The 27156-nt window shown below is 44.6% G+C and overlaps 1 protein-coding gene across 2 annotated transcripts in view; it reads left to right on the top strand.

Annotated features, from left to right (window-relative positions):
- The window catches only part of sorcs2 (sortilin-related VPS10 domain containing receptor 2), a 736913-nt gene that overhangs the window by 308883 nt on the left and 400874 nt on the right, over positions 1-27156 (top strand). For both annotated transcript variants that reach the window (XM_055644862.1, XM_055644870.1), the window contains exon 3: positions 2114-2213. In XM_055644862.1, the coding sequence (XP_055500837.1) occupies positions 2114-2213 (100 nt within the window). The remainder of the gene's footprint in view (positions 1-2113; positions 2214-27156) is intronic.

The following is a 27156-nucleotide window of genomic DNA, read 5'->3' as shown; positions in this document are numbered from 1 at the left end:
TGTTCTTCCTTCAGCCTTAGAAAAACAGCGGGCTATCCTTAACTTTCCCATGAGGATCATGAATTGTTGCAACTGTGCAGTGTTGCAACTGGGCATTAATGCCAGCTCTACCTGACAAAGAAAGTTAGGGTTAGCAGAGTAAGTACCATTTTAATCAGGAGATTTTGCATTTCTGCAATGCCAGTCAACTTCCTGAGCACAGAAAGGGAATTACGGATGTAAATGGTGCCGCAGCAATCCTATAGCTCGTAACTTTCAATGAGATTTTTTAAATATTTTATCAAATAATATTTATCTACTGTTCTATTTCTCTCCTAATCTTTTCACTACCAAGATTTAACACCTAGATCACTCTTTTACCTTTTATTTGTATTCTTTCTTTAAATGTCACTGCATAAAAGCATGCTTTAGTTTAGTTTAGTTTAGCGATACAGCGCGGAAACTGGCCCTTTCGGCCCACTGAGTCCGCTCTGACCCACGATCTCCGCACATTAACACTATCCTATACCCACTAGGGACAATTTTTACATTTACAAAGCCACTTAACCTACAAACCTATACGTCTTGGAGAGTGAGGAAACCGAAGATCTCGGCGAAAACCCACGCTGTCACGGAGAGAACGTACAAACTCCGTACAGACAGTATCCGTAGTCAGGATCGAATCCAGGTCTCTGGCGCTGCATTCGCTGTAAGGCAGCAACTCTACTGCTGCGCCACCGTGCCACCCTGGTCCCATCAGGTCCAGATGCTCTATTAGGAACTTGCATGTACAGCACTTTGCAGGGCAAAAACCTCTCGAGCTGCTATGCAAGTGATTTACCTGGTTGGCAGTAGCGACCAGCTCTCCGCCTGCTGAGGCCCTAAATTTTTCAATTCCCTCCTTCAAACTTTTTTGCTACATTATCACCTTTTTTCATCGCACAATCAGTTTTCCTCAAGCCTTTATGTTGTGCCTCGGGACAATTTGCTATGTCGGAAGTGCAAGTTGCTGCTTTTACTCTGTTTTGCAAGTAGTGCAGGTAGAAGTATCCCTGAAGCATACTTGTGAAACGTCATTCTGCCTGTCATTCCATATTTGCTGCTGTAACAAGCACACTAATACCACCATTAATTAGGGCAACATACTGACAAAGCTAGTCAAGCTGCTGCCTCATAGCACCAGAAACCCTGGGTTCAACCTGGGTTCAGGGGTGGCACTCTGGCGCAGCGGTTGAGTTGCTACCTTACAGTCTCAGAGACCCGGGTTTGATCCTGTCCACAGGTACTGTATGGAGTTTGTATGTTCTCCCTGTGACCACGTGGGTTTTCTCCGGGTGCTCTGGTTTCCTCCCACACTGGCAGGTGAGTAGGAGACGTACAGGCTTGTAAGTTAATTGCCTTCAGTAAAATTGTAAATTGTTCTAGAGTGCAGGATAGTGCTAATGTACAGGGTGATAACTTGTTGGGCCGAAGGACTTTGTTCCTCGCTGTATCTCTAAAGTCAATCCTTATCTCCAGTGCTGTCTGTGTAGAATTTTCATGAGACTGTGTGGTTTTCTTTGGGTGTTCCTGTTTCCAATCGCATTCCAAAGATGTACAGTTTGGGAGGTTCAATGGCTGCTTTCCACGCCCTTAGTCCAGGATGTGTGTAGTATCTGGGAAAGGTTGATATGAATATAGGGAGAATAAAATTGGATCAGTGAAGCATTAGCGCACAAAGAGCGCTCAATAGTGTGTGCAGACTCAGTGGGCCTGATTTCAAGAGTCAAGAATGTTTTATTGTCATATGTCCCAGATAGGACAATGAAATTCTTGCTTGCTACAGCACAACAGAATATGTGAACATCGTACATAACGGGAGAAAAAAAGTTCAGTGTGTGTATATACACATGCACACATACTCAATAAACAAACAAATATAGTGCAATAATAATAATAATAGTCTGTTGTAGTTCAGAGCTTATTTGTTGTTGTGTTTAATAGCCTGATGGCTGCAGGGAAGAAGCTGTTCCCGAACCTGGACATTACAGTTTTCAGGCTCCAGTTCCTTCTTCCCTATGGCAATAGTGAAATGAGTGCTGTCTGACTCTCTTTCCAACTATAATTAACACTCGCTTCTTGTTTTTGATGGCAGGTCATCCGATTATGGAACTACCTACGTGAAACTGAACCTGCAGCCTGGCACCACCAACATAATTACCAATTTTTATATCTGCCCTGCAAATAAGAAAAAGGTATGTGCAAACTATACAGTGGAGCAGGAGAGCAGTCAGAGGCAGAGAGGGGTTGAACCGACCGGCTATTTAAAATGACCTTTATGTTCTGGTTTTGCCATATCTGCATTATCTCCAATGTATTTTTTTTTGTATTGATATTGAAAGGAAGAGATGTTTGCTGTTAAATGTCACTGCTGTGTCTCACTTGCATGCTGTACAATGTGGCAGGGAAACGAATGCCAGAACACTGGTGATTTCCCCAGAGGATGCCACTATTTTAGCGTTGTCAAGAGAATTGGTCTATTTTATTTCTTTCCGTCGACTTGTTTATTTGTCAATGGGTTGACATGTCGAGGCCCGAGCATGAAGCCCACACCTAGTCTGAAGGCCTGTCTTTCTCTCGTGATTGTCTTAACAGCGAAAGCCAGGTAGAAAGAAATAAGCTATTTTAAAATTCGCATTGTAAGACTTAAAATGAGATCCATTGTCAGGGTAACATTAAACCCATTACTATTCCAGAAAGTCGACAACCCTGAACAGTTTGGTATTGAGTGTTCCAGTCTGTAATTGGCAGAAACATGCTGATAAGTGTTTTCTAATGTGAGTTGAATGAACTGATATGTTGGTTCCTGAATGAAAGGCTTAAATTTCAGTGTGAAATTACACACACTGCTTTGAATTTTGAGCCCAGCATCTGGTATATTATCTGTGAAAATACAACTTTAAGAGCAGCATAGACACCTTCTCTGTTGCAACTGAGCTATTTTCTTCTAAATTCAACATTTTCTAGTTCGATGACTGGTTCCAGCATTAAGGCCTTAGTTTGAAGCCTAAAAATATCTGCATTTTGAATTATACATTACTACATACAGTGCAATGTTTCATTCAACAGCTGCATCTGCACGACAAGCAAATGAAACAAAATTGTATTGCTGTGTACTTGAACGGGCGCGGCAGTGCAAGGTCATTTCCGTGACGTGTCGATATCAACCTGACAGACTGGTGCAAAGTAATTAGATGGATGGTATTTTCTGGCCTTGCTCTTTGTCTACTTTAGTGAAATTGATAACCCAGTCTTTGGAGTTGTCCCTCGGGCCAGGCAATGTACACACAATGTTTTCATAACCAGCTTTTATGCACGTCCAATCTTCTCGTACTAAGAAGACAAGAAAATCTCTTAAATTTACTGTTTTCACAAAATGCTATTAGTTACATTTGTATAGCTTTGGGCACTGTTTGAAATTAGTAAAGAGCTTGCACTATCCAGTCACGTCAAGTAAGAAAATTAAATATTCTTGGGTGTTGAGAGAGGTGTTGGAGATAGGATTTATGTTCAAATGACATTTCATCTGCAAGTAATACAAAACAAATGCTACTCTGAGTGGCGTTTGTTAGTAGGTTTCAAAAACCACGTTAACTGTTTTTGAAGAGTGACACAAAATGCTGTAGTAACTCAGCGGGACAGGCAGCATCTCTGAAGAGAAGGAATGGGTGACGTTTCGGGTCGAGACCCTTCTTCAGACTGATGTCAGGGGAGTGGGTGGTCCAGAGATAAAATGTAGTCGGAGATAGTAAGACTGGTGGGAGAACTGGGAAGGGGGAGGGGATAGCAAGAGCTACTTGAAGTTAGAGAAGTAGCGCTGTTTCATACCGCTGGAGTGTAAGCTGCACAAGCGTAATATGAGGTGCTGTTCCTCCAATTTGCGCTGGGCCTCACTCTGATAATGGGGGAGGTCCAGGACCGAAATGGGAATGGGAAGGGGAGTTAAAGTGTTTGGCAACCGGGAGATCAGGTAGGTTTAGGTGGACTGAGCGGAGGTGTTCAGCGAATTTTCTTACTTGGTTTGTTCAGCGAAACGATCGCCGAGCCTGCGCTTGGTCTCGCCGATATACAGGAGTCCACAGCTGGAACTGCGGACGCAGTAGATGAGGTTGGAGGAGGTGCATTCAACCGAGTCTCCATCACAAAGTGAAAGACAAAATTCACCAGACTTTCTGTCTCTTTCACATTATCCCTTGCCTCAAGAAACTAAACCTTGAGCTTTCTGTCCGTGGAACACATTGCTCCAACTTTCACTTCCTTATGTCTAAATAGCTTGAATTTGGTGTGGGATTATATATTTGTGGCCAACTTGCCTATTTGAATTTTCACTGTCCGTCACTGTGAAGTAATCAAACAGCACAAGTGATATCTCTTGCTTGTGATAAACGTTTTTGTTTATTACTTTCTGCACTCCTCAATCTACCTTCAGTCTTGGTCTGTTTTAGAAAGAACTGCAGATGCTGAAAAAATCGAAGGTAGACAAAAATGCTGTAGAAACTCAGCGGGTGAGGCAGCATCTATGGAGCGAAGGAATAGGTGATGTTTCGGGTCGAGACCCTTCTTCAGTCTGAAAACAAAACCCACTTGTCCTGTACATCTGTATTAAATTTCCTCCCTTACGTTAAAGCTATGCCTTCTTGGCTTTGACATATCCCCACTGAGAATAAGATTGTGACTGGCGACTCTTATCTTCGCCTCCCAGAATTTGATAAACTTCAATCAGAAGTTCCTCAGCCTCCAATGCCCCAGAGAAGACAATCCAAGCATGTTCAATCTCTAACTAATGCCTTCCAAACCAGGCAACGTCCTGGTAACTTCTTCTGCACTTTCTCCAAAGCCTCCATCACCTCTTGGTAACGGGACATCCAGAATTACACACAATATTCCAAATTTGGCCCCAGCAAAGTTTTGTAAAGCTGCAAGGTGACTTTCTGACTTTTGTTTGCAGTGCCCTTAAGGGCCGCTTGGCCTTCATTTGCGCGTCACGCAGATGGCGAGCAAAGGTTTTGTACATCACAAAATCCTGCGATGCCGCGCACGGCTGCTCATCACTGTCTGTCATTGCGCACCATACGCACATCACGTGCATGTCACAACGCGCGCGTCATGCGTCATGACGTGTAAATAATGTTGCGTAAATTACGCGCAAATGACGGCCAGGTGGGACAGGCCCTTGACTGATGGAGGCAAGTATACCATAGTCCTTCTTCACCACTCTATCCACTATGTCAGTACTTTCAGGGAGCTATGGACTCTGACCCCAAGATTCCTCCGTTAAGAGATCTGCCATTAACATTATACTTGTTGATTCCTTAACTCCCTCTGGATTATTAAATTCCTTGAATGAAATCCAATTCTGGGAGAGCTGAAATATCATCCATCTAACTCGTCAGAAGATTGAAAGCATGTTTGTTCGAAATGCACTCCTTGGCAATTGGGCCAAATCCATCTTTATGTAGTCTGAAGAAGGGTTTTGGCCCGAAACGTTGCCCATTTCCTTCGCTCCATAGATGCTGCTGCACCCGCTGAGTTTCTCCAGCTTTTTTGTGTAACCTCCATCTTTATGTAGTTGTATGAATCTGAATCAAATCAGTCACAACATTAGTGGTGTGCTTCACCTGGAAATCATACAGCATGGAAATAGGCCATTTAGCCCAAAACATCCACGCTGACCAGCGGGGACCCATCATATTACACAGAAACATGGACAATAGGTGCAAGAGTAGACCATTCGGCCCTACGAGCCAGCACTGCCATTCAATATGGTCATGGCTGATCATCCGAAATCAGTACCCCGTTCCTGCTTTTTCCCCCATATCCCTTGATTCCGTTAGCCCTAAGAGCTAAACTCTCTTGAATACATCCAGTGAATTGGCCTCCAATGCCTTCTGTGGCAGAGAATTCCACAGATTCTCAACTCTCCGGATGAAAAGGTTTTCCCTCATCTCAGTCCTAAATGGCCTGCTTCTTATTCTTAAACTGTGCCCCCTGTTCTGGGCTCCTCCAACATTGGGAACATTTTTTCTGCATCTAGCCTGTCCAATCCCTTAAGAACTAAACCAGCCCCAGCCCTGGCACTTCCCTTTACCTCCCCCCTTGACTCCATCCAATGACCTAAATAGTCATTCCAGGTGCAGCAGAGGTTCATCTGCATCTCCTCCAACCTCATCTATTGCATCTGCTGCTCTAAGTGTCAGCTGCTCTACATCGGTGAGACCAAGCATAGGCTTGGCAATTGCTTCGCCCAACACCTGCGCACAGTTCGCATTAACCAACCTGATCTCCCGGTGGCTCAGCATTTCAACTCCCCTTCCCATTCCAAATCCGACCTTTCTGTCCTGGGTCTCCTCTATGGCCAGAGTGAGTCTCATCGTAAATTGGGGGAGCAGCACGTCATATTTCGCTTGGGTAGTTTACACCCCAGTGGTATGAACATTGACTTCTCCAATTTCAGGTAGTCCTTGCTTTCTCCTTCTTTCCCCTCCCCTTCCCAGCCCTCCCACAGCCCACTGTCTCCGCCTCTTCCTTTCTTCATCCCAAACCCCACATCCGTCTGAAGAAGGATTTCGACCCGAAACGTCACCTATTCCTCGGCTCCATAGATGCTGCCTCACCCGCCTAGTTTCTCCAGCAGTTTTGTCTACCTTTAAGAATTTTATATGTTTCTATATTAATCCCATCTTCCAATACTTTTCCCGTGGCCTACAAGGTCTAGCTGATTCAAGCGCAATTATAGATAGAATGTGTTTAGAGCGATATGGGCCAGACGCAGGCAGGTGGGTCTACTGCAGATGGGGATATTGGCCAGCATGGGCAAGTTGGACTGAAGGGCCTGTTTTCACGCTGTATGACTCTATGCTGGTCCAGCCAAACATAAATGCTGTTAGTGACCCTCCGTCCATCACTCTCCCCAATAAATTGCAGATACTCACTACGCTGGCTGGAAAACATTATCCCTCTTGATCCGCCAAATCTCTTGTCCTTTACCCCAAATCTATGTCCTCCACTATCATTCCATTCTGGTAAGGGGAAAAGATTCCATGAGATGTGCTCTCACACCACTTGGCCTAATTAGACCAGTTACTTCCACGTCTGCAACAAATCCAACTCCAAGCCAAAGTCATGCAGCACAGTTACAAGTCCTTTGGCAGTGAATCTGTGGAATTCTTTGTCACAGAAGGTTGTGGAGGCCGAGACAATGGATATTTTTATGGCAAAGGTAGATAGATTCTTGACTAGCACGGGCTTCGGGGGTTATGGGGAGAAGGCAGGAGAATGGGGTTCGGAGGGAGAGATAGATCAGCCATGATTGATGGGCCGAATGGCCTAATTCTGCTCCTATCACTTGTGAATTTAAGAACTTTGGCCTACCATCTTCCATACTGACCATCTAATACTCATGTATACTAATCCTTTTGGAGATTTGTCTAAATACTGAGAACCTGTGAGAGTATTTAGCTCCATCACCACTCAGCCTCATTCCTACTCCTGCTTCATCTAATGTCGTGTTGGATTTGTAATGCATTACCTTATTGCTTCTGGACTATTCTAATCCTTTTTGGCTGCTCTTTCATGGTTCAAAAACGAATCTGTACCATATCAATCATTTATAACCCTTTTGCTTATATGATTTAGTTTAGTTTAGAGATACAGCACGGAGACAGGCCCTTCGGCCCACTGAGCCCACACCGACCAGCGAACACCGCACACTTATCCTATCCTACACACGAGGGACAATTTTACATTCATACCAAGCCAATTAACCCACAAACCTGTACGTCTTTGGAGTGTGGGAGGAAACCGAAGATCTTGGAGAAAACCCTCGCATGCCATGGGGAGAACGTACAAATTCCGTACAGACAGCACCCGTAGTCAGGATCGAACCCAGATCTCCAGTGCTGTAAGGCAGCAACTCTACCTCTGCGTCACCATGCCGCCCTGTTATAGAACCTATGTTGGATCTCAGTTAAGCAGCCCTGTGATTTTAATTCTCACTTTCAAAAGCCTCCATGGCTTGCGAACATGCTTCAGACTTCCAAAGCTGTAAGCAACATCTTCCCGTAAGATTACCACCTCTTTCTTGACCCATCTTTCATCCTCAAAACACTTTTTAATACCTACCTCTCAGACTAAGCTTCTGAATATCTCTCCTAAGAAGTGGTTTTACATTAATTGTTGGTAACAATATCCTCAGAAACGCCTTGGAACCTTTCAATGGGCTGTCCCACTGCGGCAACCCAATCCGCGAGTTCAAAAGAGTGTCTTCGACATTCAAGCTCGAGGGCACTCGCCTGAAATACCTCGAACTGGACCGACCATCAGCGATGAAACCGCAAACTGGATCGACCGCACACACACGCACGCACGCACGCACGCACGCACACACACACACACACGCACACGCACACGCACACACACACACACACGCACACACACACACACACACACACACACACACACACACACACGCACACACACACACACACACACACACACACACACACACACACACACACACACACTGCAATGGCGGGGGCCAGGAAAAGCGGGGGAGCGCTGTCTGAAATTCACACCCGCGATGAAGAGGAAGGTAAAAGACGGCTGCACAGTAACGGTAAGTCCTTTTGAGAGCGCGGAGGGAGAGAGGAGGAGAGAAAGGGAGAGAAGGGGGAGAAGGGGGGGGGGGGGGGGGTAGAAGGAGGAGAGACACTTTTAAGAAGTTTAATAAAGTTTAGCGGACATTGAACCTACCGGTCGATTTTCCTTGGTCCTGAAAACTCCAATGAGCCAATTAAAATGCCCCGGTCAGCGAAGGAGATTGCCTACGGCTGCCCTCGACTGCCTGTAACTAAATAGCGACCCCACTCCACTGCACTACGAGTTCAAACGAACTATGCCGACCAAATTTTACTCACGGGAAATTTTTCAACATGCTGAAAAATCTTCCGTGACCTAGCTGAGGCCGCGAGTATACGGGAACTTCCCTCGAGCATGAAGGAGAGTTGCAGTTACCTCATAGGACCTCCTAGGACCACGTGTCGACCTTGCTGGGAGTTGGAGTCGAGGGCAAACTCTTTTAAACTCGCAGATTAGATCGCCGCAGTGGGACAGCCCCTTCTCTCTGTAAAGGTTGGTATGAATTGAAACGGTTATTGTGTTGCAAAAGGCAGTAACAAATGTTTTAAATGGCTCCAGAGTGTGACAAACGGGCGAAGATTAGTAAAGCTGCTTGAAACTGCACAAGTTAAGAGGTTACGTGAAACAGCGCAAATCAGTGCTTTTACGGATAGTCTCCTCGACTATTTATTGATGATAAATAACAGCGATACTGTGATCTCCGGACCACCACAGAGCTCCCAAAGGCAGTGGAGTTCCTAGCTCTGTAGCTTATATAAACAGCGAGTGCAGTATCTGGAGGCGCCAGGATCCGCCTGCAAAGCTGGTCATTGGGGGCGACCTGCAAGTAAGACTGAACAACAGGGATCAAGACCCTTCCTCCCCACCACCAGCATCCTTCTGGTCAATGTACGGTCCCATGAAAATTAGATTGAGGACTTATAAGGGTGAGACTGCTTTACCAAATGAACATGAGGCCATCGGGAAGAAGGTACAGGAGCTTGAAAACTGTAACGTCCAGGTTCAGGAGCTTCTTCCCCGCAGCCATCAGGCTATTAAACACGATAACCTCAAAAAAACTCTGAACTACATAGACTATTATTATTATTATTGCATTATTACTGTTTGTTTGCTTTTTATGTTCACGTATGCATGTGTGTGTGTATTACAAAAAAAAGATCTGTATATATGTGTATCTGTGAGTATATACACACACTGAACTTTTCTTTCTCGTTTATTATATTGTTTACAGCGTACTATGTTTACATATTCTGTTGTGCTGCTGCAAGTAAGAATTTCATTGTTCTATCTGGGACATATGACAATAAAACACGTGTAGGAAGGAACTGCAGATGCTGGTTTACATCAAAGATAGACACAAAAAGCTGGAGTAACTTAGCGTGACAGGCAGCAATCCTGGAGAGACGACATTTCGGGTCGGGACCCTTCTTCAGAAGACCTGATTGTCTCGGCCCGAAACGTCACCCATTCCTTCTCTCCAGAGATGCTGCCTGCCCAGCTGAGTTACTCCGGCATTTTGCGACTATCTTTGGTTTGAACCAGCATCTGCAGTTCCTTCCTATCAAATGGAGCCGTTGCTTTTGCACTCATCTCCTGACACAAACTGTCCACTTGTGCACATTTAAACCCCTTCACAATTTTATTGACACAAATTAATTTTTCACTGCGAAAGCCATAGCAATAAAACCAGTTCCACATTAACACCGCCTGCACGTTAAAACTTCCTGCAGGCTTTCTTTAATACTGTGGGAAGTCCCCAGCTATGCTATCTCCCAATCTTTTCACACCACGATGACTGGATCGCCCACTGGATAAACCATTTAAAGGATCCTGTTTGATTAAACGAGACATTGCAGGCTGATGGTTGGACAGCACAGACCTCAGGTGCCGGCAAACAAATCCCAGTGAGAACAGGGAGACTGTGATAAAAGAGCTGTTCAGAACTGAAGGACAGCAGCAAATGGGAGATAAATTAGAAATGCAGAGAGATACAAGAGAAAAAAGATCAGAAGTGAAGAATAACAGCAACACATTAGGGAGATACAGGAGCGAGAGACAGTGCATTCAAACTGCCTGCCTTTTCAAATAAAATGCAATGCTGCTTGCTGTAGAACGGTCGTGGGCGACGTTTCAGGTCAAGACCCTTCTTTTGACTGAAGTATCAGTCTCATGACGGGTCTCAACCCGAAATGTCGCCAATTCCTTCTCTCCATAGATGCTGCCTCAACCGCTGAGTTTCTACAGCATTTTTTGTCTACCATTGTTTAGTTTAGTTTAGTTTATAGATACAGCGTGGAAACAGGCCCATTGACCCACCGAGTCCGCACCGACCAGCGATCCCCGTACATTAACACTATCCTGCTTACAGGGCCAATTTACATTTTTACCCAGTCAATTAACCTACAAACCTGTATGTCTTTGGAGTGTGGGAGGAAACCGAAGGTTTCAGAGAAAACCCAAGCAGTATGGAGGAGAACGTACAAACACCGTACAGACAGCAACTGTAGTCGGGATCGAACCCTGGTCTCTGGTGCTGCAAGCGCTGTAAGGCAGCAACTCTACCGCTGCGCCACCATGACCACCCAATGCCTCTTTCTTGACCCAAAACGTCGCCTATTCCGTCTCCCCAGAGATGCTGCCTCACCCGCTGTTTCTCCAGCATTTTGTGTCTACATGATTACAATCGATCCATTCACAGTGTATAGATGCATGATAAGGGAATAGCATTTAGTGCAAGGTAAAGCCAGCAAAGTCCGATCCAGGATAGTCCGAGGGTCACCAATGGTTGTGGTAGGATGATTCAGTTGCCTGATAACAGCTGGGTAGAAACTGTCCCTGAATCTGGTGGTGGGTGCGTTTTCCCACCTGCATCTTTTGCCCGATGGGAGAGGGGAGAAATGGGAGTGGCCAGGGTGCGACTCGTCCTGGATCATGCTGCTGGCCTTGCCCAGGCAGCAATTTTAATCCTGACCTCGGGTGCAGTCTCTGTGGAGTTTGCATGTTTCCAATTCAATTCAATGTGATCATGGCTGAACATCCCCAATCAGTACCCCATTCCTGCCTTCTCCCCATATCCCCTGACTCTGCTATTTTTAAGAGCCCTATCTCGAACCCAACATGTTGAAATGTGCTGGGATCGCTAGTCGGTGCGGACTCGGTGGGCCAAACACTGTGTTTCTGTGCTGTATCTATAAACAAATAACTCAGCATGTCAGGCAGCATTTCTGGAGAACATGGATGGGTGATGATTCGGATCTGAAGCCTTCTTCAGACTCAGTCTACTCTGTGATGTCCTTCACCCTGGTGCCTGGCAGCAGACCATGAATAGTTTCTGAAACATCAGCATGATCAACCCCCCCCCCGAATGTGAAATCGCACACAATGCCTGATTTATCCCCTTTTGCATTTCCTACGGTGCGTTATTTTATCCCATCCTACTAATCTAACAGTCTCTAATGTTGAGTAAAGGTATAAGAGGCCTGTCCCACTTAGGTGATTTTTTAGGCAAGTACAGGCGACTAGTTGTTCGTTGGTGGTCGCCGGGAGTCGTCTCCTCAGTCGCGCAACTAGTCGCCGCTAAATTTTCAACCTGTTGAAACATTTTTGGCGACAGTGGGTTTGACGCCAATGAGCGTAGCTTGACTTCCCGTGACGTAGGTGCTGTCGTAGGTTGTTGCTGTTTTTTGGCGAGCTGCTATGACGATGACAGTCGCTGACAGTTGCCTAAAAAATCGGCAAGAGGGACAGGCCCATAAGAGTGACACACACACACACTGAAGTTTCATGCTTTGCCATGTTTCCTTGGCCTTTTGTATATACTTGTGCACTCGTTCTAATAAACTCTCTTTCTGCTGGTGACGGCCATTTTCTGGAAAATAAAGTCCAAGATACCAGCAGCCATCTTGATGCTATCAAGTTTTTCCTCAGTTGCCTGTCTCCAATTTAAAAAAAAACTTTGCATTTATTTGCTGTTCCTGTTTAGATGCACTAATTTATAAGTTCATAAGTTCTAGGAGCAGAATAAGGCCACAATTCGGCCTATCAAATCTACTCCGCCATTCAATCATGGCTGATCTATCTCTCCCTCTCAACACCATTCTCCTGCCTTCTCCCCATAACCCGTGACACCCTTACTAATCAAGAATCTGTCGGTCTCTGCCTTAAAAATGCCCAATGTCTTGGCCTTCACAGCCATCCTTGGCAATGAATTCCACAGGTTCACCGCCCTCTGACCGAAGACATTTCTTCTCATCTCCTTTCTAATTTGTCAAATCCACCCTCTTTTCATTGAGCCTACTTGCCTGCTTCTTAAACCTGACCTCCCCATCTAATTAGCCTTTGTCTTTCATTGCATTCACTCTAGGGCCATTATACACTCTGCACATTTTCAAGCCAATCTTTTATAGAGCAGTTCCAGACTCTTAAACTGCATGTCATTCATATTCACCATGCCAACAGAGGCTGCTGCATATAATTTCCATCAATGTGGACGGCATCCCATTATGATTCTTTTATAGATGAACAGATGACTTGACATCCGTAGGTTTCTTTTGGGCAGGTTCAGTATCAGATGGACTCAGTGTGTTATTAACCTCGATCAGTCTGCTGATGATCCCTGTGAAGAATGCCTGTGTCAGCACAGTTCTGTGGGCCTTTAGCCATGGGGCTTAATAAAAAAAATTAATTCCTCAGTCGCTCTCAATCCTTTAATAGGATAGCACTTAGACTGCTCAATAATCTGCATTAGACCAACTCTAGTGATGCACACATTGATGTGACCCAGGTGAAACTTGCATTCATCATGACTGCCGTGTCTGCTCAATGGTCTCTTTTCAAGCACAGAGTTGCCCTCAGTGGGACGAAGTCCCTGATATCCTTTAATCCCTGATGTCTGTGTAAAATATCTTCATTACAGATTATTATTTGGCGTCATGTTATTCAATGATCCTTTATTGTCACGTGTGCCGAGGTACAGTGAAATCTGATTTGCCATACGGTCATACAAAAACGATTAAAAAATACATAAGAATTAAACATGGACTTAAACAGCCAACTCAGCGGCGTGTGAGAATCCCCAGGGCCCACAGCATAAGTGGAGACCCACAGCATCAGTTCAATGTCCGGGCCACACACACACACACACACGCTCCTTCACCGTGATGTGACCAGAGTTGTGCTGACCGCTGTCACTCTCTCTGCAGACCCTGTCCCCCCAAACAGTCAGAAAGCCGTCCGAGACACTAGATACTAATAATATGTAATCGTTAAAGAAAGTCTGTATTGGTTTGGATTATGATATGCTTCTAATAAAAAATATTATTTAAGAAAGCCGTCCACACTCTCACGTGACTCCGGGATGTCCTCTTGGTGCAATGTCCCCGCAAACACCAAGATCACTGCACTCACGGCACTCCCTCCGAGTCCTCACCGGCGCATACCTGCAAATCTTTGGAGTGTGGGAGGAAACCAAAGATCTTGGAGAAAACCCACGCAGGGGAGAACATACAAACTCCGTACAGACAGCATCCGTAGTTGGGATCGAACCCGGGATTCTGGCGTTGCAAGCACCCGGGACTCTGGCGGGGCAGCAACTCTACCGCTGCGCCACCATGCCGGCCAGTATTTGAGCTTGACATTAACTAGTGGACTCTCTAATATTCTCTATGCGAAGGTATGTCTTGCAAGATTGTTAAAAGAATGCAAAAGAAAGAACGAGCATTTAACTGGCTTATAGGTAGGCACATGGATGTGCAGGGTGCAGATGTATATGTATCCTGTGCAGACACAGGAGATGAGTTTAACTTGGGGACATTGTGGGCTGAAGGACCTGTTACTGTGCTGCACTGTACTGCTTTCTCTCTCTCTCCCTCTCTCTCCCTCTCTCTCTCTCTCCCTCTCTCCCCCCTCCCCCTCTCGTCATTACCTTCACCCTCATCCTCCCCCTCTCCCCTAACCATCTCCCTTCCCATACCCCTCTCCATCTCCCTCCCCCTCCACATACCCCTCTCCCCCTCCCATTCTCCCTTTCCTTCCCCCTCCACCTTTCCCTCCCTCTCTTTCTCCCTCTCCCTCTCTCCGCCTCTGCGCTAATTGACCACCATGCCCCTGTTCTACTGCGTTCCTTTGCGACAGTCAACTAACTTGGTCCATGTTGAAATTTAAGCTGGGCATCTTTATTCGTACAGTCCTATATATTCTCCTAATTTCCTTTTGTTCCAAACTTACCAAAGATCAATACTCCGCAGAGAAGAAAAATAAGAATCTCACACCGCATTATTCTCCCCCTTCCCCTTACCATTCGGGGTTTTGTAAATGTGTCAATTAAAGTAAAGCCTGAATCCCTTTAGTACATTGTTCACAAGTTACAGGAATAAAATTAGGCCATTCAGCCCATCGAGTCGAATCTGCCATTCAATCATGGCTAATCGCTGCCTCCGAATCCATTTTTCCGACCTTCTCCCCATAACCCTTGACACCCGTTCAAATCAAGAATTTGTCTATCTCTCCCTTAAAACTATCAACTGACTCGGCCTCCACAGTCCTCTGTGGCAACGAGTTCCACAGATTAACTACACCCTTAAGGGGTAGTTTAACTGTAACTCTAACAATAACATTGTTATAATGGTATGTAGACAAAAATGCTCAGAGAAACTCAGCAGGTGAGGCAGCATGTATGGAACGAAGGAATAGGTGACTTTTCGGGTCGAGACCCTTCTTCAGACAGTATGACTGTCTGAAGAAGTATGACTTGTCTGAAGAAGGTATGAGTGATTTCATAAGTTCTCCGTTCAGGATGGATGTACCATCTCGCCAAGCCCGTTTGAGTCTCAATCACCTGCCTTGATGACTTGGTCTTTATCAACTATGCCCTTCGATGGATGTTTAAAATCCCAAAAATAGACTCAGTTGTGAATTGTGAATGTGGCAGTGATCACAAGCTATGTGTGGCCTCAGTTAGATTCATTGACTGGCTCTGAAACTCTGAAGCAATTGCTACTTTCTCACTGTAATCATAAATAATGCAGCACTTAAAATGCACTGAACTTGGAGCTCTGCCTGTCCAATTAATGTTTCAAACAGTAGAAACCTGGTTTCGGGTTAATTAATTAGTTCATTGCAAACCAAGGTTATGTACAGGGTATAATCATCACTAGATTGTTATGAAACTATTTGAATCAATATTATTCACCTAACATGTTATTGCTCTTAACATTAATTTGGCTTCACAACTTACTCAGGCTTTATAAAGATGTAGTGGGAAGATCGAAAGATGACCCGGACTTTTGAGTTAATAACAGTCACCAAATAAAGCATAGTCTGATAGTTTAGTTTAGAGACACAGCGCGGAAACAGGCCCGTCAGCCTACCGAGTCTGCACCGATCCCCGCACACCAACATTACCCTACACACACTGGGGACAATTTACATTTATACCAAGCCAATTAACCTACAAACCTGTACGTCTTTGGAGTGTGGGAGGAAACCGGAGATCTCAGAGAAAACCCAGGCAGGTCATGGGGAGAACGTACAAACTCCGTACAGACAGCACACATAGTCAGGATCGAACCCGGGTGTGACACTGTAAGGCAGTAGCTCAACCACTATGCCACCATGCCACCACTAGTTGGCTTTATTTCGCTTAATGATGGAAGATGGACAGTACTAGCAAGGACAGTATTTACTGTGTAGGAAGGAACTGCGGATCTGGTTTACACCGAAGATAGACACAAAAAGCTGGAGTAACTCAGCAGAACAGGCAGCATCTCTGGATAGAAGGAATCGGGTCAAGATGTCTGAAGGAGGGTCTCGACCCGAAACGTCATCCATTCCTTCTCTCCAGCTTTTTGTGTCTACCTTCGGGACAGTAGTTACTGCTGTCCTAATTACCTTCTGTATCAAGTGACATGTGCAGGCATGTAACATTTCACCATATTGGTGAATATAGCGTTGGGTTTAGACCAGTCTAGGTAAAGGTGACTGATTACATTCCTGAAGAACGTTGGTGGAACAGATCAACTTTTAAAGATGTGCTCTGGTTTCATGATCCCCATTACTAATGTTTAAGAAAGAACTCCAGATGCTGGAAAAATCGAAGGTAGACAAAAATGCTGGAGAAACTCAGCGGGTGTGGCAGCATTTATGGAGCGAAGGAATAGGTGACGTTTCAGGGCGAGACCCTTCTTCAGAGACCCTTCTTGCCTCACCCGCTGAGTTTCTCCAGCATTTTTGTCTACCCATTACTAATGTGCTCATCTCTTGTATCCACGATGATATGTTCTACAAATGTTCTCAATAGGAAATCTAATAAAAAATTATTTTGGTCATTGCAAAGTTAGAACAGTACTGCGCAGGAATAGACCCTTTGGCCAATTATGTCCATGCCGAAATGATGCCAAGTTTAAACCAATCTCCTCTTTGTGTATGTGATCCATATTCCTCAAAGGACAAAGGACATTTGTTGTCACATACACCAATTGGTGCAGTGAATGTTGAATTACCATGCAGCAAACAAATAAGATAAACACAACACTATAGAATCTAACTCCATTTCCTATACATCCATATGCCTATCTAAAAGACTCCTAAATGCTACTATTGTATCTGTCTCCACCACCCCTGGCAGTGCATTCCAGACACCCACCAATAAAAATAACTTGGCCTGCACATCTCCTTAAAACTTTGCCCCTCTCACCTTAAAACTACGCCAGCTAGTATTTGACATTTCCACCTGGGGGGAAAGGGTCCTGACTGTCTGCCCTATCTATTTATCTCATCATTTTATATTCTTCTGTCTGGTTTCCCTTTCATCTATGATATTTATGGCAGCACGGTGGCATAGCCGTAGAGCTACTGTCTTTCAGCGCCAGAGACCTGGGTTCGACCCCGACTACGGGTGCTTGTCGGTATGGAGTTTGTACGTTCTCCCCGTGACCTGCATGGGTTTTCTCCGAGATCTTCGGTTTCTTCCCACACTCCAAAGACGTACAGGTTTGTAGGTTAATTGGCATGACTGGTATGAATGTATAAATGTAAAAGCAACTGTCCCTAGTGTGTGTCGAGTAGTGGTTAGTGTGCAGGGATCGCTGGTCGGTGCGGACTCGCTGGGCCGAAGGGCTTGTTTCAGCACTGTATCTCTAAACTAAACTAAACTAAACTAAACTAAACTAAACTAAACTAAACTAAAACAAATCCAGGCTTGTCCAACCTCTCTGCATTAAAGACATACACAATAACAATGAAGATATGTACCTACATCAGTTATTAAATACAAAAACAATATCATCGCTTAAAGAAAAATGATAATTGCAGCATATAACGTGTTCTGAATGTTTTGATACAACTGCATGTTGGACAGGAGTTGAAACTCCAGTTCAGAGGGCAGCTTTAATAACAGCAAGTGGGCCACATGTTATAGATATTTGAACAAAATATCTCTTGCTCCCCTTCACAGGCTCAGTGACATCAAAACAACAAACTAAACTAAGAACGGCAAAGTAACAACATCATAATCATACTTTATTAGCCAAGTATGTTTTGCAACATGCGAGGAATTTCATTCGCCATACAGTCATACCAATATAAAGCACCAGAACACACAAAATACATGTTACCATAAACATCCACCACAATGACTCCTCCACATTCCCCACTGAGATGGAAGGCAAAAAAAAGTTCAATCTCTTCCCTTCTTTGTCCTCCAGCAGTCGGGGACCTCTAACCTTCCGTTGACAGGACGATCTTACTCCTGTAGCCGGCGACGGGCCTCCTCATCGGGGCAATCAAGCTCCTGCAGCGGGGGGGAATCTCAGCTCCCCCACTCCGGGCGATCTACCCCGGGTTGGGGCTAGTCGAACGTCGTGCGGCTATTGGAGCTTCCCAATGTCGGTCTCAACCCAAGACTGCGAACTCCTTGAATTTAAAGTCTGCAGCCCACGGTTGGAGCGTCGATCCCAGGCAAGGAATCGGCTCCAATGGTAAGTCCACGCCCCGCGCTGGGGCTCAAAGTCAGTCCTGAGCAAGGCCTCCAGCTCCACAATGTTAGGCTGCAGAGCGACCGGAGATACAACCCGGAAAACAATCTCATCTCCGGCAACATAAGCCATGAACTCCTGTCTAGAGAACCAACACTACCTAGGCATTTGTTTAATTGTTTTATATTCCATACGTCTCGGCAGCAGCTTTCTTTGGCAAAGAATTCCACACGTTCACCATCGTCTGACTAAAGAAATTCCTCCTCATCTCCTTCCTAAAAGAACTTCCTTTAATTCTGAGGCTATGACCTCTGGTCCTCGACTCGCCCACTAGTCGAAACATCCTCTCCACATCCACGTGTTTAACAAGAAACTGCAAGAAGGTCTGAAGAAGAGTTTCGGCACGAAACGTTGCCTATTTCCTTCGCTCCTAGATGCTGCTGCACCCGCTGAGTTTCTCCAGCATTTTTGTGTACTCTCCTCATCCACTCTATCCAAGCCTTTCACTATTCTGTATGTTTCAATGAAGTCCTCCCTCATTCTTCTAAACCGCAGCGAGTACAGGCCCAGTGTCGTCAAACACTCATCATATGTTAAGACTGGGAGACTGAAGACTGAGATGAAAGAACAATCACCTTGACCAAAGGGTGAACAACATTGAAATCCTTATGGTGTTCCAGTACATTATCAAGGATAATAAAGGATGTCAAGGACCTTGAAATCTAGTCCCCACTCCTGCGGATATTTCTTAACCTTGCATAAGAAAGCACTGTGCAGCCTATTCATAAACAACAATGCAATAACACAGGTTTTATTATTTTGCTTTTACTCTTTAATACCCAAGGATTTATTGTCACAGTGTAGAAATATGGATTTGCATCACAAATCCCACAGCTTTGCTACAGAGGAGAAGAAGTTTGTTTTTTAGTTTAGAGATACAGTGCAGTGATCCCCGCACATTAACACTATCCTACACACACTGGGGACAATTTACACTTAAACCAAGCCAATTAACCTATAAAACCTGTACGTCTTTGGGGTGTGAGAGGAAACCGAAGATTTTGGAGAAAACCCACGCGGTCACGAGAAGAACGTACAAACTCAATACAGACAGCACCCGTAGTCGGGATCGAACCCGGGTCTCTGGTGCTGTAAGCGCTGTAAGGCAGCAACTCCACGGCTGCGCCACCGTGCCGAAGAGTTAATCAATCATATACTGCCACTTTGCATTGGAGCGTACGAGTGGCAAGCATTCCCTTCCGCCATAAGGCAATCTTATCCTCACAGAAGGCACATTTGTGCGCACAGCCTTCCTCTTCCATCAGTCTGAGAAGTGTGGCTGGCTGAGTTTCTGCAACCTTGGATTCTGCAGATGCTGCCTCACCTGAGAGTTATATGTTATGTAACGTGAATCTTTTCTTTTGCACTTGTCCCAACTCGAAAGGAAATTAGGTGAGCTGTTAGTGCTTGATCATCTAATCTTTAGTTGTATCATGAAAGAGTTCACAAAGGCTAATTGCTTTCTGGTGAATTAGATTCTGATCCCGAGGATCACTCCTTTTTGGATAATATCCTTCATTCAGATGCTTAATGTCTATTTATTTTTTTACCCTGACCTTCTCACTTATCACCAAATTTTTTTAAACGTTTTGTGTCATGTGAGAAACAGTGTCACTAATTTATTTTTCTTTTCGTGGAACACATGGTTGAATTATTCCTGCATTATAGAAATTAGGTGCAGGAGTAGGCCATTCGGAGTTATGCCCCAGCAACAGTGGAGCGCTCAAAATACGTTAACCTGCAACACAAACGTTTTGGGACTGAATAATAATAATAATAATAATACATTTTATTTATGGGCGCCTTTCAAGAGTCTCAAGGACACCGTACAAAAATTTAGCAGGTAGAGGAAAAACATGTAAGGGGAATGAAATAAATAGTAGAGACATGACTAGTACACAAAGTAAAGACAGAATTCAATTCAAAACACAATATGAGGCAATTAATGCACAGATGAAAAGGGAGGGGGACGTGGGGTTAAGGATAGGCAGAGGTGAAGAGATGGGTCTTGAGGTGGGACTGGAAGATGGTGACGGACATGGAATTGCGGATTAGTTGGGGGAGGGAGTTCCAGAGCCTGGGAGCTGCCCTGGAGAAGGCTCTGTCCCCAAAACTGCGGAGGTTGGACTTGTTGATGGAGAGGAGACCTGCTGATGTGGATCTGAGGGCCCGTGAGGGTTGGTAGGGGGAGAGGAGGTCAGTGAGATATGGGGGGGCCAGATGGTGGAGGGATTTGTAGGTGAGGATCAGGATTTTGTAGGTGATCCATTGGGAGATGGGAAGCCAGTGAAGTTGTTTGAGGACTGGAGTGATGTGATGCCAGGATTTGGTGTGGGTGATGAGTCGGGCGACTGCGTTCTGGACCAGTTGGAGTCGGTTAATGTTGGTGGAGCTGATGCCAAGGAGAAGTGAGTTGCAATAGTCCAGTCGGGAGGAGATGAAGGCATGGATGAGTCTTTCAGCAGTGGGAGGTGTGAGAAAGGGTCTGAGTTTGGCGATGTTGCGGAGATGAAAGAAGGTGGTTTTAATGACATGGCAGATGTGAGGCTCAAGGGAGAGGGTGGAATCAAAGATCACGCCAAGGTTGCGGGCCTGGGGAGATGGGGAGACAGTGGTGCCGTCGATGGTGAGAGTGGAGTTACTGAAGAAGGGGCTCGACCCGAAACGTCACCCATTCCTTCTCTCTAGAGATGCTGCCTGTCCCGCTGAGTTCTCCAACATTTTTGTGTCTTATCAACAATTTTTGGGGGTTTAAGTTATCACATTTTCTCTTTTAAATACTTCTGCATCACCAGATTCCCATTACCACTTATTTGCCACAATGCACAAGAAATATTTATCAATAATGAGCACATTTTTGTGAAGTTAAAATAAGAATGGGGTCTGCTCGCATGGGTCAGTATGATGTGATGAGCAAAAGCGTGGCCAGCAGAGTTGCATGATAAGCAAAACTACAATGCATTTAAACCTTTGGGAATAATATTATTTTCCAGGTGTTCATTCTGAGAATGAATAGTCAATACTGCAAATATCAAGAAATCAGTGTACTAAACATTAGACATTAGACAATAGGTGCAGGAGTAGGCCATTCGGCCTTTTGAGCCAGCACCGCCATTCAATGTGATCATGGCTGATCATCCCCAATCAGTACCCCGTTCCTGCCTTCTTACCATATCCCATGACACTGCTATCTTTAAGAGCCCTATCTAGCTCTCTTTTGAGCCTGATGATGCTGGCAGCCTTTTTGAGGCAGTGACTACGATAGATCCCTTCAATGGGGTGGTCAGAACCCGTGATGGACTGGGCAGTGTTCACAACTTTTCAGAGTGGTGAAGAAAGTGTTTTGCAAAGTAACTGCTTTGATTGGGAAGGATATTGCATACAAGAGTTGAGTCATCATGATGTACCCGCATAAATCATTGGTGGGCCACACTTGGAGTACGGCGTGTTGTTCTGGCCACTCAGCTTATGGGAAGAATGTCATTAAATTACACAGCAGATTCACCGGGATGTTACCTGGATATGTAGGTTTGAGTTATAGGGAGTGATTGAATTGGATTACATTTTTGTTTTTGAAGCATTGGAGGCTGAGGCAATGTTACCTTATTGAAATGTACAAGATCAAGATGCATGGATAAAGTGATTGCTCACAGACTTTATACCGGACACAGGATTCTAAAAATAGTGGGCATAGACTTGAGAGCCTGTCCCACTTAAGCGACCACTTAGGCGAGTTTAGGAGACTGCGCTTGCCACAAGATCGCCACATGGTCACAGGTGGTCTCCTTCATGGTCGTGAGTAGTTCCCGCATTCTGGGAACCAGTCGTGGCCTCAGTATGGTCGCCGAAAAATTTTCAACATGTTGGTCGCCATGGAGAAAATCGATACTTTTGTAGTCGTAGTGGGGTCGTAGGCAATCGTAGGTAGTCGTAGGTAGTTTTCGTGTTCGTATTCTAAGTCTCCACAAGTACTTGACAGTCTTCAAGGTGCAACAATAGTCTTTATTACATTACTTCAATGCTGGCAGCAAGACAACTCCAAAGTGGCTGCAACACAGAATCTGACTGCACACACATACAGACTGGATAAACTATATACAAGACACATTTTTTTTTTGTTTTTTCTTTATGTACAACTACTACGGACTGACGCAAAACTGCATTTCGTTGAACTGATACTTGTATTTGTGCGATGACATTAAAGTTGAATTGAATTGAATTGAATTGAATTGAATTGTCCTTGGACGGTGAACATTTTGGTGCCAATGTGAGCCATGATCCTCCACCAAACATCACAGTAGTCTTAGTTAATCGCCTTTGCTGACCGGTCATTTTCATTGACTCATTGCGAAAAAAAAGGTATGTAAACAGCAGCACGTGATTAAGTCGTAGATAGTCATAGCTTGTCTTCTACATAGTCATAGGAGGTCTTCGACATAGTCGTAGGATGCGTTTGATACATTCACTTTTTGGCGATTCAACAAGACTATGAGTCGCCTGCACTCGCAAAAAAAGTCGCCTAAGTGGGACAGGTCCTTTAAGGTGAGAGGGGTGAGATTAAGAGGGAACCTCGGGGGCAACTTTTTCACTCAGAGGATAGTCAGTGACTGGAATGATCTGCCTGAGAAAGCTATAGGAACGGATAAAATTATGATTTTTAAAAGACATTTGGACAGATATGTGGATAAGAGGGGTTCAGAATGTTATGGGACAAATGTAAGCAAATGGGACTCGGGCCAATTGCCAACTTGATTGGCATGGGCATGATGGGCCAAAGGGCCTGTTTCCATGCTGCGAAGACTTCGTGACTCTAACTTACCGACACTAACGTGCTCCCATACACATTTATCCCCTGCCTGAAATCTGTTGCATGGTGACTGTTGGATCGAGTCCCATATTCCACAGTGCTGTCTTGATGCTCTTTGTGCTTATTTAACAGGGGGCGTGGGTAAGTTTATTCAGGATGGTTTCTGTTTTCAGGAGAAAGTTAGTCAAAACCATTGAGATGTATTCAAAGTGATATGTGAGCTCTGACCAATTTCAAAGGTCCAAATACATTTTTATTATTCCAAACTTCCATTCTACTTAAATCCTTCCTTCACATGTTCTATGATTCAAAGAGGCTCATGCACATTAGCTCACTGATGTTGTAGTTTGGCAAGATCTCTGGAAGTGAACGGATTAGGGTGGGAGGTGGAAATATGTCTCTGTCAACCAAAGGTAATTTCAGACTGGCCTCCAGCATGGGTGCGTCAACACTGTTTTCACCATGTGAACGAAACAATATTAGTATATTTTTGTTTCCATTTACTTAACAAATACTCGGCACAGTGAAGAAGCATAGAAGTGCAGCACAGAACAACAAAGAGTGAACACTGCTTTCTGTCTCACCAGCCTGTGCACCAATTAAAATACATCTGCATTCATTTTGTGAAGAGGAATATTGAGTTTGGGTACCCAATAATGGGATTTCTGGACACGAAATGCTGGAGTAACTCAGCTGGACAGGCAGCATCTCTGGAGAAAATGAATAGGGGACGTTTCTGGTCAAGACCCTTCTTCAGACTGAGAGTCGGGGAAAGGGAAACTTTCACTCAGTCTGAAGAAGGGTCTCGACCCAAAACATCACCTATTCCTTTTCTCCAGAGATGCCGCCCGACCTGCTGAGTTACTCCAGCTTTTTGTGTCCATCTTTGGTTTAAACCACCATCTGCAGTTCATCCCTGTACAATGGGATTTATGGTGCAGATTGCATTATATTAACATAAAATGGAAAGTACTAGCTTATCTTTGATCATTCTACAAGCTCTCCAAAGACGTACAGATTTGTAGGTTAATTGGCTTGGTATAAATGTAAATTGTCCCTGGTGTGTGTAAGATAGCGTTAATGTGCAGGGACCGCTGGTCAGGGAGGACTCGGTGGGCTGAAGGGCCTGTTTCCGCGCTGTATCTCTGAACTAAACTAAACTGTAAAGAGATATAAAATGGGCTCCTCACTTGGTTTACACTGAAACACAAAATCAATGCCAATAATTCACTTTTTATGAAATCATTAGAAATATATCTATCAGCATTTGAATTCTAAAGTATTGTGATTTGCTGTGCCACATCCAGTTTGTGGATTCATTAAAAAATCGTGATAATAATAATTTTCAGTCTTTAAATATAACTAATTGTTTTACAACATACATTCCTTGGTATCATTAAACCATTATCTGTCTCTTGTCCAGCTCATAAAATCTTTTTATTGCCGATTCTCAAATATATCTTTTTCAAATGATAAGTGAATAGCTGGCTGGTGATGGCACAGCAGACAGATAATTGCAAGGAGCAACGTGTACATTGTGAGGATCTAAAGACACTGAGTTGATTTTTAATTTGCTCAATCGATTCGAGTAGTCAATGCGCATTTAAACTTTAAGACTCTCTGTGTTATCATTATCTGGCAACCTAATATTGAAGGTAAATGATTCTTGGGTGTAATAATTCCCAGATTGCTTGTCCTGGACTTTACTGACTGCCAGAAAGGCCTCTATTGTTTGACTTTGTTCAGATCAGATAAATAAGCAGCTTTAAGCCACGGAACAAGCAGTGGGATTGTTTCCCACACCGCGGCTGATACAATGACAAGCCGAGCTGGAGTGATAATTAATTGGCCAGATCAGGCTCCATTGCCCTGACTAAATACAATTTACCAGAAGCCTTTTCATCAGTGGCAACTTAAACTGCGCCTGTGTGCCTGGCAGTAAACACTGTATCTTGTGTGTCTTCCTACCCCCCTCACCCTTCCCTCTCCCTCCCAACAATCTCCCTGCCTTGTTCTGAGACTTGAAAGCCGCCCTTAAAACTCTGAGTTATATTGGATTGATCCCGTGCATGGCAATGAAGGAAGGCTGTGTTTTTATGACGAAGATTTAGCTTGCTGATAGTGGGTGCACTTGAAGAATAATGGATGGCGAGCATCATTAAATGTCATGTGGGGGGGGGGGGGGGGGGGGGGTAGGGTGGTCGTGCAATTTCCTATATTTGCTTTCAGCTGCCAGAGAGTCTAATAGATGGGCCATGATGGAAGAAATGTTCAGGAAACTTGAACAGCAGCAGAACAGATACAGCAGTTATTGCACTTTTCAAAAATATTGGAACTCTGATTCACTTAGCCTTGTATTCTTCACAAGTTCATAATTGATAGGAGCAGAATTAGGTCATTCGGCCCATCAAGTCTACTCCGCCATTCAACCATGCCTGATCTATGTTTCTCTCCTGCCTTCTCTCCATAACCCCTGACACCCGTACTAATCAAGAATCTGTCTATCTCCGTCTCAAAAGTATTCATTGACTTGGTTTCCACAGCCTTCTGTGGCAATGAATTCCACAGATTCACTCCACTCTTTGAAGCACACAGCTCAAAATCAGGGCCTTTTAGCCCATGGCCACCGTGACGGCGATGCCGATCTATCCTAATCCCCCGATTGCCCACATTTGTCCCGTGTCTCTCTGGCCTTTTCCTACCTAAGTACCTGACCCAAACATCTTCTAAAAAGCGGACAACATGATCAAACACCACTCACACTCTGGTCCTTCCCTCTTCTCGTCTCTCCTGTCAGGCAAAAGCCTGAATTAACACATTATAGAGCGGCTAACTCACAGTGCCAGAGACCTGGGTTTTTATCCGGATTTCATGTGCTGTCTTTGTGGAGTTTGCACGATTTCCTTGTGACCACGTGGCTTTCCTCCAGGTGCTCCAGGTTCGTCACTCATCCCCAAAGCCGCCGGGTTTGTAGGTTAGGTGGCCTCTGTCCACTTCCCGATAATGTGTAGGGAGTGGATGAGAAAGTAGAATGCCATAGAACCAGTGTGAATGGTCGGCGTGGACTTTGTGGGAGGGCCAGTTTCCATGCTGTATCTCTAAACTAAACTAGTTTAATTCAGTTTATTTTCAAGTGTATCGAGGCGCAGTGAAAAGCTTTTATTACGCGTTATCCAGTCAGCAGAAAAACAAGACGTGATTACAGTCGATCCATTTACAGTGTATAGATACTTGATAAGGGAATAACATTTAGTACAAGGTAAAGCCAGCAAATTCTGATCAAAGAAAGTCCAAGGGTCACCAAAGAGGTAGATAGTAGTTCAGCACTGGTCTCTGGTTGTGGTAGGATGGTTCAGTTGCCTGACAACAGCTGGAGGAAAACTAATCAGCGGATACAAAGCACTTCCTGAAACGGGTGGTGTGTGCTTTCAAGGAGAAGAGCTAATTACCAGGGTGTGAGTGGTGCAGGAGAGAACTGCGGATGCTGGTTTAAATCGAAGACAGCCACAAAAAGCTGGAGCAACTCAGCGGGACAGGCAGCATCTCTGGAGAGAAGGAATGGGTGGCCTTTCGGGTCGAGAATGAAGGGTGTGAGTGGTGTTCGTCAAAAAACACAAAATGCTATCGCCTATCGAAATTTCTAGTAGGAATTCATACATGCAA

This window comes from Leucoraja erinacea, chromosome 1 (genome assembly GCF_028641065.1).
Source record: "Leucoraja erinacea ecotype New England chromosome 1, Leri_hhj_1, whole genome shotgun sequence".
In the NCBI taxonomy this organism is placed as follows: domain Eukaryota; kingdom Metazoa; phylum Chordata; class Chondrichthyes; order Rajiformes; family Rajidae; genus Leucoraja; species Leucoraja erinaceus.
The sequence above is the reverse complement of the archived record's forward strand: the minus strand, read 5'-3'. Positions and strand labels throughout refer to the sequence as shown.